At 56.9% G+C, this 15,775-nt stretch overlaps 2 protein-coding genes across 9 annotated transcripts in view; one reads left to right on the top strand and one right to left on the bottom strand.

Moving 5' to 3' along the window:
• HPCA (hippocalcin) overlaps positions 1-6,838 on the top strand; it is a 35,142-nt gene extending 28,304 nt beyond the window's left edge. For all 7 annotated transcript variants that reach the window (XM_054011959.1, XM_054011957.1, XM_054011960.1 and 4 more), the window contains 3 exons: positions 544-941; positions 3,579-3,684; positions 4,719-6,838. In XM_054011959.1, coding sequence (XP_053867934.1) covers positions 564-941; positions 3,579-3,684; positions 4,719-4,816 — 582 coding nt within the window. In that variant the 5' untranslated portion in view covers positions 544-563 and the 3' untranslated portion in view covers positions 4,817-6,838. The remainder of the gene's footprint in view (positions 1-543; positions 942-3,578; positions 3,685-4,718) is intronic.
• Positions 6,782-14,394, bottom strand: TMEM54 (transmembrane protein 54). Of its 2 annotated transcripts, XM_054011955.1 has the most exons (6): positions 14,147-14,386; positions 12,067-12,260; positions 9,966-10,025; positions 8,936-9,124; positions 8,122-8,253; positions 6,782-7,325 (listed from the first exon to the last, which is right to left on the bottom strand). In XM_054011955.1, exons 1-6 carry the CDS (start codon positions 14,157-14,159, stop codon positions 7,233-7,235), a joined length of 681 nt encoding a protein of 226 aa, XP_053867930.1. In that variant the 5' UTR covers positions 14,160-14,386; the 3' UTR covers positions 6,782-7,232. The 2 variants fall into 2 exon arrangements, with proteins under 2 accessions (XP_053867930.1, XP_053867931.1); XM_054011956.1 differs by lacking the exon at positions 6,782-7,325 and having other exon boundaries at positions 8,128-8,333; positions 14,147-14,394.
• Between the last annotated feature and the right edge of the window lie 1,381 nt (positions 14,395-15,775).

Genomic DNA, 15,775 nt, shown 5'->3' with positions numbered 1-15,775 from the left:
GGGAAGGAGAAGGACAATGTCTCCAGGGCTGCCTAGGGGGATGGGAGCTTTCTGACTCCATGGGGCAGTGAGTTCTAAATTGGCTCAGCGAGGTCCAGTTTCCTGCCACGGTTGGGTTTGGGGGGCTGGTTCCGACTCAGGTAAGCAATATTCCTTTAGGTACTGTAATATTTGAGTGAATCCTGACCTACTACTTATATCCCCAAAACACCTTCGAGCCCCATGGTGCTCGGTGCTGTACAAAACCAGGACGCTGCGCAGGACGCTAACCAGCTCCTGGGTGGGGCAGTCGTGCCGAGTCCTGTGCGAGGCTGGTTTAGAGGCGGGAGTTGTAGAGTTTAAGGCCAGACGAGACCATTCTATATCTAGACTGACCTCCTGTAGAATAGGCCAGAGCATTTCACCCAGTCTGTCCAGTATTGAGTCCACGATGGGTGCTCGTAGCCGAGGAAGGAGCTGAGATACCCACCCGGGAAGGGTGCTGGTAGTTGGGAGAGGGACTGACCAGATCTGCCTCTCATCTCTTTGGCTCCTGGGGCCCAGATTAAGGCTGTGAAGTGACCATGGGGAAGCAGAATAGCAAACTGCGTCCAGAGATGCTCCAAGACCTGCGGGAGAACACAGAGTTCTCGGATCTGGAGCTGCAGGAGTGGTACAAGGGCTTCCTCAAGGACTGTCCCACCGGCATCCTGAACGTGGAGGAGTTCAAGAAGATCTATGCCAACTTCTTTCCCTACGGCGACGCCTCCAAGTTTGCCGAGCACGTCTTCCGCACCTTCGACACCAACGGGGACGGCACGATCGACTTCCGAGAGTTCATCATCGCCCTCAGCGTCACCTCCCGGGGCAAACTGGAGCAGAAGCTCATGTGGGCCTTCAGCATGTATGACCTGGATGGTAACGGCTATATCAGCCGGGAGGAGATGCTGGAGATCGTGCAGGTAAAATGACCCCCTTCCCCAATTCCCTCTCCCCTTGGCCGTGTGGCTTCCTTGTGCCTGGGCTGCTGCTGCCTGGGACTCCAACTGGATGAGATTGCTGTATTGCCCTGCCTATGGGCCTGAGCCAAAGGCCATTGCAGTCAAGGGAAAGCTGAGATCCAAGCATCCATGTAGGCCCCTTCCTCTAGGAAATGCCCCATAGGGACTAATCCTGCATCCTGCCCAGGGAGTTGGGACTAGCTTGAACAGGGCCAGTTCTCCAGAGCCATGCACCCTGACTAGTCATTCGCCCTAGCTCAGAAGGACGAGTGTATCTCCTCCACCCTGCCCTGGTGTCAGCAACCAGCCAGGGCGCAGTCCGGCTGGGAATTGGATTGGATAGGTTTGTTCTGTTTGCCCCAGGGACCAGCACTGCTTCGGGGGCTAATGCAGGCAGGCCACATGTGTCTGTCAGCCCAGGGGATGCTGGGACCAGGTGGGATTCAGTGGCTGGAGGATGATGACACTTGGGAGGATGGAGGGGTGGGGGCTGGACTTTATAAGGAGGAGCAGATTCTCTTCACAGGCTTGTCTGGCCAGGGAATGGTGGGGGACATACGTACATGCTTTAACAAGGACTCCACAAGGCACGTCATAAAAAAGCTTGCATCTCCTGGCCTCCTCCTCGGCCTGTGGCCCAGCCTCCCTCCCTCTCTCTGCTGAGCGGTGATGCTGAGCGGTGCAAGAGCAGACTGAAGAGTCGAATTTAATGGGGGAAGAGTGAGCTGGACAGATTAGCCAAGGGCAGAGTGTGAGGTGACTGTCCGTCACGGGTCTCTTGCCTGGCTCTGAAGGGCAGCCTTCTGGCAGGGCTGGGAGAAGGTCACGCTGTCCAGACCCCCGAGCCTTGCCCTCTGCTCAAAATCTCCCTTCTCCGATGAAAGGCCAGGATGCTGCCAGTCCGTGGTGTCCGCTTTTCACGTGCTTTTTGCAGAAACAAAGAGTGTTGCTCTCAAAGCAAGAGACCGGCCTCTCCTCCAAACTGGTCTCTGCTGCTTTAGGTCCTGGGCGAAGGGATTTAACATCTGCCCTAGTAGCCGAGGAGGTGGTACGTTGGCAGTGAAAGCTCCCGTGCCTGTGGGGGAACCGTGGCTTTGAATCCAGGGGCGAAGCTAATGGCTGACTCCGTTTTCCCGCTGAGATGCAGGAAGGATCAAGTTGGTCCTGGTAGGGCTTAATGCACTCGCTGCCGTGAGCCAGGTGGGAGCGCGGCAGGATGCAGGAGCCCAGGACACTCATTGCTTGGGGGTGGGAGCAGTGAAGCATCTGAAAGCCAGAGCCTTTTATACTGAGTCTCTCCTCTGCAAATCAAAACCTTGAAGGGCCCAAGGCAAGGAGTACTGGAACCAGGGAGCAGGGAGGGAAATGGGCTTCCTGGCTAGGGCATTTGGCATTCGGGAGCCCCGGTGGCTATGTCTCTAGTGGCGAGAGGAGACCCAGCTGTACTCCACTGTCATGAGGGGCACGTCTTCCGCACTTTCGGCGGGGTACCCTGTGCACTAGCCCCTGCAGGGAGTATAGGCGCTGATCTTGTCCCAATGTCAGATGGACACGGAGATCTGTTCAGAGGGGCACTGTCTGCTTCCCTTCATCCTAGGACCAGCCCGGGCGGGGGGTTGCACTTTCCAAGAGCAGGAGACATGATCTTGCCCGCCTGGGATGGGTAACCCAGCCTGGGACGTGGGGATGCTGCCAAGGTGTTGCAGGGGAACTAGCAGGAATCCTCCCTAGCTCCTCTCTGCCCTCTGCCGGCGACAGTTTGTTAGCGCCTGGTGTTTTCACTGTAACTCGAGCTGCTGGGCTGGGGCCAGCCCCCTCCACTCTTCACAAGTGCAGCCAGGTGCAAACTGCAGCCGCTCTGTCACCTGAGCAGAGGTAGTGGCAGTTGGGCCCCATTCACCAGGTCATCCCAGTGTCCATCTGTGGCCTTGGATGAGGGGCTGCTTCTGATGTGGACGTCCTGATTGGCTGGGGGTACAAGCCACCACCTCTATTGTAAACTGGAGAGAAGAGCAACTCCCCTGAACAGCCAAGCCAGGGCTGTAACACCTGCCCTCTGCAGAGCAGGCCGTTACCAAGTGTCCCTGGGGGAGAGGGCAAGACGGGCTGAGTTGGTCTGGGGGGGTGTAGGGAGCGGGAGGACGCCCTCGCCAGCACATCACCACCATTGCCCTAGGGCTGGGGCTAGCTTTAGAATTAACACCACAGCCCCGGCACTCTGAATCTTAGTTACAGATGCAGCCAGGCCCCGCCTGAGGAAATGACCCAGTAGCTATTACACTGATCTTGCTTAATCAAGTCTGTTCCATTGTATTTCCCTGCTGATGTGCTGGGAGTTGATGCCGCCAACAGGCTTATTCCACTGGGGTTTTTTTTTTAAATGACGCTCATTCTCCAATGTAAAAACCAAAACCTGTTTGCAAAGGTAGGTGTGAGCCCTCTCTGCCTTAGCTCCGTGGCTTCTAAGTGGCTTTTGCAGCTACTCCCTCTGGGCCTCCCCCTCCACTGACCCCCAACACCCACCCCCAGGAACGGCAATTGCAGGGTTGAGTCGGCAGAGGTCATGACTCCCCCGCTGTCCTGTTCTCCCGCCCCTAGGCCATCTACAAAATGGTTTCCTCGGTGATGAAGATGCCTGAGGATGAATCGACTCCAGAGAAGAGAACGGAAAAAATCTTCCGACAGATGGATACTAATAATGACGGTAAATGAGAGGAGACGGAGGGAGATTAAGTAAAGGTCTCATTGCTAAATCCAGGGGTCTTAGGATCAGAGACACGCAAACTGATTAAATGCATCATTTTCGTTTAGCATGGGGGGGAGAGGGGGAAGGAATCACAGCAGGGGGTGGGGGGAAGAGACAGACAGGGCTGCTCTCCTGTGGCCGTGCCATGATATAGCAATGGCTTCTGGGGACCTAGTCCCCTGGCTCCTTGGAGGGGCTAAGCCCAAGGCCAGCAGGCTTGATGGTGTTTAAAGCAAAACCAAAAGTGGCATCAGACACACAGACCCACTTACTTCCTGGGCCCTGCAGTTAAGGGCGAGGCTATTTGGACGGGTGGCCCAGTGGTTAGGGCACCAGGGTGCAGTTGGGGAGATGTAGGTGCAATACCCTGCTCCGCCACCGATTCCATCACCCAGGGAAAGTCCCTTAATCTCTCTGTGCCACTATTGCCCATTGGGGATAATAGCCATGCCCTGCCTCACGGGGGGGCTGTGAGGACAAAGACCATAAGAAGAAATTCAGCAGCCCGGCCCTGGGCTTAGTCTGTCCAACTTTCCCGTGCCAGGCCAGCCCAGGTCGGGGCAGGAGAGAACAGGGCATGGGAAGATATCTGGTCTCCACTTAATTACGGTCAGTCCAGAAAACTCTGTCCCAGGCAAGGCACTGTTGTAGGAACAGCCGCTCCACCCTCACCATCCTCACTGCTCTGGGGAGAAGGGTCCCGTTCCCAGCTGACAGGAGAATTATTTCACGCGGCAGGGACCTGAGAAGCCCTTTCCCGGACAGCCTCCCCTCCCCATAGGTGCCCATAGCTATCGAGCTGCAGCAGAGAGCGGGCAATTACTCGGTTGTGCATTCTTGACTCAGGGGTTGCAATCCGCAGCCCTGTATTGCTAGGTGGGGGAGGGGACTGGTCCTGGCCTGGAAAGGGGCAAGCCAATTTCAGATGCAGGCCGCCTTTGAGCTGACCCGGTGGTGGACACACCAGGCCCTTTCTTCTCTCCTTTCCCCAGGCAAACTCTCACTGGAAGAGTTCATCAAAGGTGCCAAGAGCGATCCCTCGATTGTGCGGCTGTTGCAGTGCGACCCCAGCAGCGCCTCGCAGTTCTGAGCCCTCCTGAGGGGAGTGGGGGATGGGACCCATCCTTTCCAGAGAGCACTACCAAGACACCTGACCTCACGAAATCACCGGCTCCGCCATGGAGGCCAGCTTCCCATAATCCTCTGGGTGAACGGACATGCTCCCATGAAACGACAGCACGGCCACTGTTTTCTCAACTCATCCATCCTGCTTCCCTCATGCTGAGTCCGTAGCCACGTCCTTGGGAACGTTCAGCAGGTTCTGGGGCTTTCGGGGCGGGTGGGGAGGCAGACAGAACAGGAGCCAGCCTGCTGGAGGGAGCACAGGGCCTGGGTCAGCGTTGTCCTCCGGGGGTCCCTGGGAGGTGGGGCGGGCCTTGGTCGCCTTGCTCAGTATCTCTGCCTTGTGAGGTTGGCCAATGCAGCCGGGGCCTTGCAGCGTTCGCTCCCCTGGCTGGGTTGCTGCAGTCTGCATGGGAAGTGGCAGCAGGGAGAAATAACTGCCCCTCTTTCAAGCTCTGCCCCTCCACAGGGGGAAGGAGGAGCTGCTCATCTCAGCCCACAACCCATCGGCTGCACCAGCAGCCTGTGGTACCCTGAAGGGGGGGCCTAAGCTCACAGTCTCCCCTCCCCGCAGCAGGAACACAGGCAGGTGCTCTTACCCCTTCACTGCCCCCCACATGCCAGCCCTGCAAAATGGGAGGGATGAAGCCGCTGCAGGGCCAGCAGGTAGCTATAGTGAAGAGCCACTTCACTGGGTCAGGCTGCGCTCCAGGCTGCCTCTTCGTGTTTCCCCTGAGGACTGACTGGTGTGTTGGGGGCACAACCCCTGGGCACACGCGTAGGGCAGTAGAGAGGGCCTGGCCCTCCCTTCTCGAGACGGTCGCCGTAGGCGAAGCTAGTGGGAACAGGCTGGTGTCTCTGCAGCTAGTAGCGAGTGTGGGGTGGGAGACTCCAGCTAGGGCTGTAGGAGCACAAACGGAGCTGGGTATTTTCCCCGTGCAGCTCGGGAGAGGCCCTCCCGGCTGAACACGGCCCTCGCTTTTAGCTTCTGCCAGGATTTTCCATGGAGTCAGCCCCCGAAAGCTCAGCAGCGAGCGCCAGAGCAAGCCAAGGCCCTGGCTTCTGCCAACCGCGGGTGCACAGCAGGGGCCGGGGCCGGGGCCTTTCTTCAGCCATGGGGCCCTGCAGAGGCTAAAACTGGGGGCTTAGGGAAGAAGCTTGATGGGGAAAGGTCAGTCAGCAACGGGAGGGGCTCTGGCCCCTGCCCCAGAGCGGCTCATTCAGGGGCTGAAGGGGGCGGGGGGGAGTAATCTGCCTGCACAGGGGACTTGCCCTCACTGCTGGTGTCTGAAGGAGTTAAGCAAAATGAATTCCCAACACAGCTGGGGGTGCTGGCAGAACGGAGCCATGGCAGATCCTCTCTTACTGAGCCAGACGTTGGACTGCCTGCCCTCTCCCCCCCATCCACAGCTGGCTGCGTAGAGGAGGACACCTCCCCTGACAGTGTCCTGGGTGGAAGGGGATACGCCCCCCCTCTACAGCCTGCCCCAGCTGGGGGGCAGGGGCTGAGTAAGTCCCAAGGGGGAAGGAGAGAGTCAGTGGTAGCAGCCTCAGCCCTTGGGCTACCCCCCCACCTGATTGTAGCCTCCCACACTTAGCACAGATGGGGGGCAGCCCTGAGGACCCCAGCGTACACATTAAAGGCCACTGCTGTCTGTCACATGATTTTGTTCATCAGCATTTTGGTCTGGCTGCACACAGATCCCCTTGGCAAGGGGACGGGGGGGTTCAGCAGGGCCCCCCCCACTTAACACAGAGGCAGAAGCCCCACGTCTCAGGCAAGGCTCTGTCAGCACAGCCCCACAACCCCCCCACCCGACCCCACCAACGCTCTCAGCCCAGGCTGTGGAAATCAACGTGTCCCGGTGTGCTCACGCACCCTTCAAAGCAGACGCTCGCTCGTCCCTTCCAGTAACGAGGGGAGTGCATGGGGTGGGGGGGTTGCTTTTGTTCTTTTAATATCTTCAGAATAAAGTTTTGTCTCCGTGCAGCTGCTTGTGGGATGATGTCAGACCTAGGCACGCTGAGAGCGAGATTTCGTCTATCCCTGGCTGGGGGAGGCCAGTTTACATCCAACAACTCCCAGCCCTTTCCTCGCTCGCTCCCTGCAGCCAGGCAAGCAGGAGAGGGCTGGGAGATTAAGGCAGCAGGTAGGACATGTGTCAAGCCGGGTGGAGGATCCCTTCCCCTCAGTACAGCAATGGGTTTGAGCAACAGCACCGCCCTGGGGAGGAGGCTGGGAGAGCATGAGCCATGAGGCCAGTGCAGTATATGGGAGAACAATGGGGGGAGGAAATCAAGCCCCTGAGGTTGCTCGGACAGCAGAGCCTGGATGGGGGCAGGTCCATGCGGTTGATACACGAGCGGAGGCTCCTCGGGCCTGTTCAGAGCCACACCGTCTCCACTCTGCCCTGCCTCAGGAGGACACGGCCCTCATTGGCTTCTCGATTCTCCACTGGGACAAGCTGCAACGTGACCTTGAAAAGACATGGGAAGCGAGGGTGAAAACGGAGTCGCCGGGCACTAGCGCACCCCTAAAAGCAAGGCACTGGGCCGCAGTGCTCAGACACAGGCCTCAGCGCTTGACTGATCAGGCAACACTCCGTGCGGATCCACTCCAAGCCCCAGCCTGTGTCTTTTGCACAGGGTGGCCCTAGTTCCACACATCAGACAGAGCCAGGCTCTAGCCTCGGCCTTTTGATCCTGGGCTCTGATGGAGGTGGGATCCCCAGTTTCCATTTGGGGGCATGCAGGGCTTTGGCACCCAGTGGCTGAAAGCCCTGGGAAGAGCTACACAGAACCATCCCCTCTGACGGCCACGTCCCTAAGTGCCAGGCTGGGAGGAGCTTTGGGATCATGGGCAGCAGCTCTGACAAGGAGTGAGCCTGGCCCCCGGCAAAGCTGGAGGGGCCTGAATCAATAGCCAACTGGCATCTCCCAGCACTGGGAGCTGAAGGACGGGGTCACTGGTATTGCAATGGGACGCCTGGCCCAGCTGCTCTGACTTACCACACCGGCCAATGGGTGGGATGGAGCCACTTGGGGCCAGACCCTGAGCTATTACAGCAGCCCCACTGACAGCGCTGGGGGCGAGCGGAGAACCGGACATCATCTCCCCCTGGGCACATCCCACGGAGCAGAAACAAACCCCAGGATTCAGCCAAAGAGAGCAGTTACAAATAGGACATTGTGAATCCAGTCCCACGGCCGTTAGAAGGGGGAAGACCAGGGGCTCCAGAACTGGGGTGGGGAGACCAGGCATGCCAGGGTTACCTTTTTCTTGCGGGTCTTCCGACATAGTTTCAGGTTGAGGAGCACGAGGGTGAGCAGGAAGCACCGGATGCTGAAGATGATCTCCACCGTGTCGAGGATCAGGGACATGGTCCAGAGGGACAGCGTGGAGCTCTGCGGAGAGGAGTGGGGCCTGAGCCAAACCCACCAAAGCCAAGGGGAGCTGTTCCATTGAGCTCCACCTTCCCAAAGGCCTGATCCAAAGACAGGCACGTTGGGGTTAACAGTAGGTTCAACACCCAGCCCTGCTGCTGATTCACTGTGCGATCTCCGGCAGGTCATGTCCCCTCCTCCCCGTACCTCAGTCTCCCCCTCTTTAAAGCAAGGATGATACTTTCTCTAGCCCGGGACATTTAATGCACAAGTGTCTACAGCCTTCTGAGGTCCCCAGACAGGTGCAAGAAGGGCACAGTGGTGGTGGTATTAGAAGCAGCAACATGATCAGAGCCTTTAAGGCCAGAAGGAACCATTAGATCATCTAGGTGGACCCTGGCTGTTCATTTTCACCCAGAGGCCCCTATATTAATCCCACAGATTAACATTCCAAGAGCCTGAACTGCACACTGCAGGGAGAGTCCCCGGTGCACCCTATGCTCAAGGCCCTTGCTATGGGATCCCAGCAAGGAAACCCCATAAACACCCCGTATTCCACCCCCAAGGTCCCAGCTGCAGCGGGGTCTCACTGCAGCAGCTTCTGCCCCTGCTGGGTGGGCGCCAGGGGCATTACTAGATACTGCTATGCCAGAGCGGGAGTGTCCCCCTCTCACAGGGATGTCAGACCCTCCCAAGCACTTACATAGACGCCGGTGGGGTCGAAGGAGCACTCGTGGGAGATCTGGATCAGCTCCACATTGGCGAAGGTGCAGGTGGCCAGCAGGGCGGTCCCTTTGTTGGCGAAGGTGAGGATAATGGAGACCGCCAGCCCCACGGAGCAGAAGAGCGAGAGCAGGGTGCTGCTTATGCTGAGGGAGAAGACCGCCCACTTCTGCGGCGAGTCAGAGAGAAACACAGCTAGTTACAGCAAGGGCTGGGGGGGCACAGGCCTGCGGGGCAGGCTGCCTGCATCCCTCCCGCTGCTGGCCCTTCACACAGATGCCAGGGAATTCAGAGCACAGGCCTGGGCGCACCCTCCCACTGAGTCACAGGGGGTACGGACCAACCATATTCTATGAGACATCCCCTGGTATCCCACCACAGCCTTCCCCCAGAGAGCTACAGATAAGCCATGTTTGGTATGTTTCATGCAGCTGCCCTTTCTTTCCTTGAAGGGTGGGTGAGTCACCCTGCACTGCACCCTTAGACACAGACTCAGCCTCTGCCTCAGTTTCCCCAAAAGGAGAATCATGAGATTAATTTAAAAGTTTGTAAGTACTTCAGCTTCTTCCCCCTCCTCTATCCCCAACCCTCTCCTGGGGTGGGAAGGGAGCTCACCCTCCATCGCCATTGCCCCTAGACATGCGTGCTATTTTCTCCCGAGCCTTACAGCCTGCTCTGGGGTTTGAAGCTCGCATGGAGCCACTAAAGTGTGTGTCTAACTCGTGCAGTGCTGTCTCGCTGGGCGGGGCACAGAGCTGCAGCCTCACCAGGCAAGTTCCCAGAATGCATTCCCAGGTCTCAAGTTCAAACAAATCTTTTCCCTCTAAAGTGCCAGAGGGGAAACTTGCAAACAGCCGAGAGGATCAGAGAACCCAGACAGACCCATCCAGAGTGAAAGACGAGACACGCTCGAGAGAAACGGGCCCTTTCCCCAGCAGAGCGCTGCCTTTGGGAGGGGCAGGCTCCTGCAGCGCGACAGGACTTTGGGGGAATTCGGGAGTCGTCCTTACCAGGGCTGTTAGGGAAAGGTATCTGGACAGCACAATCGCAGCTATGCCACAGGAGATGGTCTGCAAAGGAAACAGACAGCAATGGGGGGAGATGCTCTGCCAAGCCCCTCAGATTAGAAAGAACTGGTACGGAAAGCCCCAGGGACTTGGGGGCTGTTGTCTTACCCCCACGTTATTTGCGGTTTACTTCCGTTGGTTCCTCCCCCCAAAAATCTAAAACTTCCTAGCCCTCTGCTATAGATGCACCCGTATAGCCGCCCTATAGAAATCCAGGCACAGCCACCCTTCGGAGCCTGCCTCCAGGAAAACAACCGCATTGCCATTCCCCACAATAGGGTGCCAACGTTCAGGGCCAGCTGTGACTCTTTAAATGCGGAGGTTATTAAAACCAAACGGAGGCACTGTTTCGCCCTGCTGTCCCACTGCTCGCTTCGGAGGAGGTACAGCAGGGAGGAGGCTGATCCAGCAGGTGCCAGAGATAGACAGGACTCCGTGACCTCTTCCGAAGGGCTGGCTCGTAATCGGGGCTGCAGCTCGCCTTCCTGAACCAGGCTGAGCTGACGTGCCAATTGCAGCAACTCAACCCAGGGGAGAGTCGCACCCACCCCTCATTGTGGAGTGAGGCACGTCACTGAACATTCTGCAAGTGCCAGAAATAATAATAATAATTAGGGTTAACAATTAAACTGACTGGTGCTGGCTTGACAGCTTCCGAGGCCAGCTGGGGGGAGAGAGAACTCCGGTGGCCTTAGAAACCTCCGGCAATCAGAGACTTTAAGGGTAGGTGATTTTCTAGGATTGGCTTTTATTTTTGTCAAGGGCTTAATGTTCGCAAGTGTTGGAAAGGCAGCGAGTGCTCTGTACCGGGGCCCGCAACAGGAGCTTTCCCCAGTCGTTACTGAATCCGCGCTCACCGGTTCTAGAGCTTTCCTTAAACACAGCTTGGCAGCACCCGATTTCTAACAGGACCTGGGATGGTCTCTGTCCTCGGGGGTGAGTCTCTTGCAGGGGCTGCAACATTCACATGAGAATCTGCCCAGAATGGCTCCATCTGCAATCCAGGTACTTAACTGGCCCCCCTGGCTGCAGTATCTCTCCTCCCAACACCCCTGGGAGGTGGGCAGTGCTATTATCCTCATTGGACAAATGGGAAACTGAGGCACAAAGACTAAGGGATTTGCCCAGGTCTGTGGCCCAGCAAGGAATTGAACCTGGGTCTCCCAAATCCAAGGGTAGCGCCCCACCCACTGGAGTACTCTCTCCCTTTTCATTGGCCGGCGAGACTAACAGGGACGGCTCCACGAATGGCCCCAGCTAGACCCGGGCCCCATCATGCCAGTCCCTGCCCCAAAGAGCTGCCACATAGCCGAAGTACCTTTTGGTGTCAGACTGGGGACCAGATTGCTCCTGCTCACCCCAGTGCTGAATCTGGCCCACCAGGCTTGGGGGGGGGGGGGGGGGTTCGGTGGGTAATGCTGCAGCCATGGCTGTCCCAACTACAGCAGCTTTAAGAATGAAGGGGTACGGAGCGCCCACGTGGGCAGCAGGAAGGGAAGAGACCGTAGCTCTCAGGCCCAGACTCGGCGGGTGAGGGGGGAAGATTAATCAGGAAAACAAAGAAACTTTGATGCCAGATTTTGTTTTCTTAAACAGCAGCAAGAAACTGCAGGTGGGGGTGGGGAGGGGGATCTCTGGCCACACAGCTCCCAGGCCCAGCCATGTCAGGCATTTAAAGCCAAGAGCTTTCCCCTGATGACAGCCCTAGTAAGTAACTTGGTCAGCCCCGGGAGGCAGCAGAGCACAGCTTTGTGTGGGTAAAGGGAAGCGCGGTCTTCGCACCCACGCTCCATTGGTCCCCAGCAGGATCTCCCATCCGTCGGCCTCTACTTCAGCAGGGGGCTTCCCACCAAACACCTGCAGCCTGGAGAGAGACGGGCATTCCCCCCCCCCACCCACAGCTTTAACCTAGGGTGTCCCCTCCCAGACCATAAACCACATCTTGTGGTCTGTCCACTCTCCTGCCTCCTAACAAGCATCCTCTACCCCCGTTCTCTGTAGCCTCCCCCCCCCAAGCAGAGCCAGCATGCCAGGAGAGCAGTACCAGGATGGCCGAGGTCACCGAGATGATGTTGGCGATGGCGTACTGCAGGGAGATGGCATCCTGGGGGTTTGCCACGTAGCGCAGCACGGTCCCATGCACGAGGGCTCCGGAGATGAAACTGAGGTGTCCGATCACAATCAGGATGAGCCCCGTCTTCATCAGGAGCTTCTGGAAGCTGCTGGGATCGAGGGTGTCTGTGCAGGAGAGGAGGGAGGGGCTCAGCTCGCTGCAGCTCTAGTTCGGGTCCAGGCAGCACCACGATGGGCAAGCACAGAACAAGCACAGCCACACAGATCCCTGCCCCGAGGACCTTACAGCCCCGCTGACACTGCCGTGAGGGGCGGAGCGGGCACGGATGAAGCTATGAGAAGCACTGATGCTGTTGTAATGCCCTATAAAAATCCCCTCTGAACTCCTGACCAGGACTCTGGAGCAGCCAAAGAGCCTGTCCCAGAGAATTTGCAGGGCGGGGGTAGCTGAGCAGCACAGACGGGATCGGCCCCAGTCCCACACCCGCCAGTCGAGTCTCAGGGCTGGGACATGAGCGCACGGCGGTTACACACGCCCGACTAGCGCCTGGGCGAGCGCGGCAGCGTTCTCAGACAGGTGAGTGGTTCGGACAGGGCACGGGAACAGAAGTGGAGCAGAGGGATGGGGCGAGCAGAGGGGAGCAGTGCCACAGGGCGGTACTGACTGAAGAGAGGAAGAATCAGAAGGGAAGAGAGCAAGTCTGTGGGGGCTCAGGGCAGTCCAGCCCCAAGGCACAGGGCAGCTGTGCTATCTACAAAGGCTTCTAGAGGGGCCCAGAGAAGCAATAAGATAGCGGATAGGGCGGGAGAGCCGAGTGGAACTGTACTAGCTAAGGAACCCCGAGGAGGGTGCAGGAGCACCAGGTAGGTGACCCCTCGGAGACTCCATTCCCAGCCTCTCCCCGCAGGACAGGCGGCAGGAGCACTGGCCCATATTCCAATCCCAGCCTCAGGGGCCCTGGCTGCTGGGGGGAGGTCAGTTACTCCTGCTCCACTCTGTCCGTACGGGAGGAATGGAATGAATAGCGAGGAGCAACGCGGGCCAGAGCGGACTCTCCCATCGCTCCCTGCCCCGAGAGCTCCAGCAGGTGGATCCAAGACCCTGGAGCACAGAGACTAAGAAAGGGACAAGGAAGTTCTGTAATCAGAAGCTTCCTACAAAACAAACAGATTTCTTTAAAGATTAACCACACGTTAAACATCAAAACGCCAAGAGATCATCTCCTCCCCTCCCAACAAGGGTGTGAGCGGGAGGGTTCCCAAGCCCTCTCCACACTAGAGCTTACAACTCTGCGAAACAGAACTCTCAAGTCATGTGATCCTAGCAACCCGCCATGAACTGCTCTTTGGGGCAGGGCTTTCTTACTCCTATTCCAGACCTACCCTGTTCCAAACACAGGCTGCAGCCCCTGGTGCAAAGCCTTTCGAGATAGCAGAGCCTGATGCACCTGTATGGACAGGAGCTCTGCTTTTTTCTGGAGGTGATGTTATCAACCGCCCGCCCTCCCCTGGGACCAGAGCTCACAGATGGGGGATCTGGGTGGACTGTGCTTCTATTCCCAGCTCGGTCAGGCACGGGGTGGCCTTGGGCAAGTCACTTTACCCTTCTGTGCCTCAGTTGTAGACGGAGAAGGATGCTGCCCAACCTCACGCTTCCCCAGAGCCTGGGGTGGAAGGTGCTGAAGAAGCAAGAAGTGCTACGTTGTGGCCTCTGGTGACCAGCTCCCAGGACTGCCCCCGCAATCCTGTGGTCACCCCCTCCCTGTGATCAGGACGAGATCTGGGCATTGATCCTCCGGCCTCATTTCTCACGTTTGCAATCCCACTGATCGTTTCCCACTCGCCAGCTTTAGCGGGGGCTCCTCATTTCCAAGCTCTTACAGGAGGGCCTTTCAGAAAGAAAAAAACCCACCACAGGATGATGCAGACGAGGCCCCACCAGTCTCCAATCCACCACTGCCCTTCCAGTCTGGCCCCCGAGCCCATCCGGCCGGACCAGGGTGCGAAATTCCCTCCCCTGCCTGTCACTTTGGGGAAAGGAAACCACTCACCCAGTCGACACATCTTGGCAGCTCTCAGATCAGGCCATTGTTGCTTCAAAGAGGGTCCATGTTAAGGCGTCTCTGCTTTCACCCCCCGGGAGCAGGCAGAGGCAGGCTGAGTTCCTGGCACTCCCTGGCCCTGCCCCGACCTGCGCACACTCCTCCATGCACCGAGTCCCTGCCGCAGCTGCAGTTACCTTCCCACGGCTGTTTTAAATCTGTTCTTCCTGTTTGACTAGCTCCCCAGGCCAGAACAAAGGGCTCAACTCCACCTTCCCCTGCCCCAGGAAAGGTGATTCAGAGCTCAAACCCCGCCCACCGCAGCTCCCATCTCCTGGCTGCAGTGATCTAGGTAGGTAGGCCTCTCCCTGCAGAGGGGCCAGACACTGCATGCTTCCCTTAAAAAGAACAGGAGTACTTGTGGCACCTTAGAGACTAACAAATTTATTAGAGCATAAGCTTTCGTGGACTACAGCCCACTTCTTCGGATGCATATAGAGTGAAACATATATTGAGGAAATTATATATACATACACACATACACACACACACACACATACGGAGAGCATGAACAGGTGGGAGTTGTCTTACTTAATTGGCCTCTCAGAGTTGGTAAGAGAAAAAAAACTTTTGAAGTGATAATCAAGATAGCCCAGTACAGACAGTTTGATAAGAAGTGTGAGAATACTTACAAGGGGAGATTGATAAGAAGTGTGAGAATACTTACAAAGCTATCTCCCCTTGTAAGTATTCTCACACTTCTTATCAAACTGTCTGTACTGGGCTATCTTGATTATCACTTCAAAAGTTTTTTTTCTCTTACTTAATTGGCCTCTCAGAGTTGGTAAGACAACTCCCACCTGTTCATGCTCTCTGTATGTGTGTGTATATTATATATATTTCCTCAATATACGTTTCACTCTATATGCATCCGAAGAAGTGGGCAGTAGCCCACGAAAGCTTATGCTCTGATAAATTTGTTAGTCTCTAAGGTGCCACAAGTACTCCTGTTCTTTTTGCATATACAGACTAACACAGCTGCTACTCTGAAACCATGCTTCCCGTGTGATCCTGTGGCTCCAGGTTCCTTGGCTCCCAGCCTAAAGGGGCAGCCTGCAGTGCAGCGGGACTCTGGAGCGAGGGAGCTGGTCCCCCAACATGAGTAAAGTTTTAACAGAAATCCCAAGATAGAGTTTTTATATCATGCAGGCAACCCACTCCTTACATGGGGCGTTTGCTACCCATCTACATGCAGCTGCCAATCTCCAAGACTCCCCAGTCTTCTTGCTTGGGGGGTGTCCGTCCACCCACCCTGCTGACCTCCCCATCTTGGAAGCGGTAACATTGCACACTTCAAACCCTAACCCAGGGTGGTGATTCTATCTACATTTCTATACCATGGGGCACCATGTCATGCCTGCCCCAGCAACTCTGCACCCTACCCTTCCACTGGCTTGCATGTAGGCTTTCCCCAAACAGCCGCATGCCGAAGATGCAATCACTAAACATTCTTCAGGAAGTGCTGGCTTTAAGGCTCCCCCATGCATCTTACAGCTGAAGTCATGCTAGCAACAGCGTTGCTAGGAGAGCTCTTCCATGGTTTCCTTGACTTTTATGAGCAAGGATTCATCTCACTCC

This window comes from Malaclemys terrapin, chromosome 22 (genome assembly GCF_027887155.1).
Source record: "Malaclemys terrapin pileata isolate rMalTer1 chromosome 22, rMalTer1.hap1, whole genome shotgun sequence".
In the NCBI taxonomy this organism is placed as follows: domain Eukaryota; kingdom Metazoa; phylum Chordata; order Testudines; family Emydidae; genus Malaclemys; species Malaclemys terrapin.
The sequence above is the reverse complement of the archived record's forward strand: the minus strand, read 5'-3'. Positions and strand labels throughout refer to the sequence as shown.

Excerpts from the sequence above, each read along its gene's own strand:
- TMEM54 (XM_054011955.1), bottom strand. Across the intron at positions 10,026-12,066 it reads CGGTGACCTCGGCCATCCTG|ACCATCTCCTGTGGCATAGC; the intron begins GTACTGCTCTCC and ends TTTCCTTTGCAG. Across the intron at positions 8,254-8,935 it reads TCGACCCCACCGGCGTCTAT|AGCTCCACGCTGTCCCTCTG; the intron begins GTAAGTGCTTGG and ends TCCTCTCCGCAG.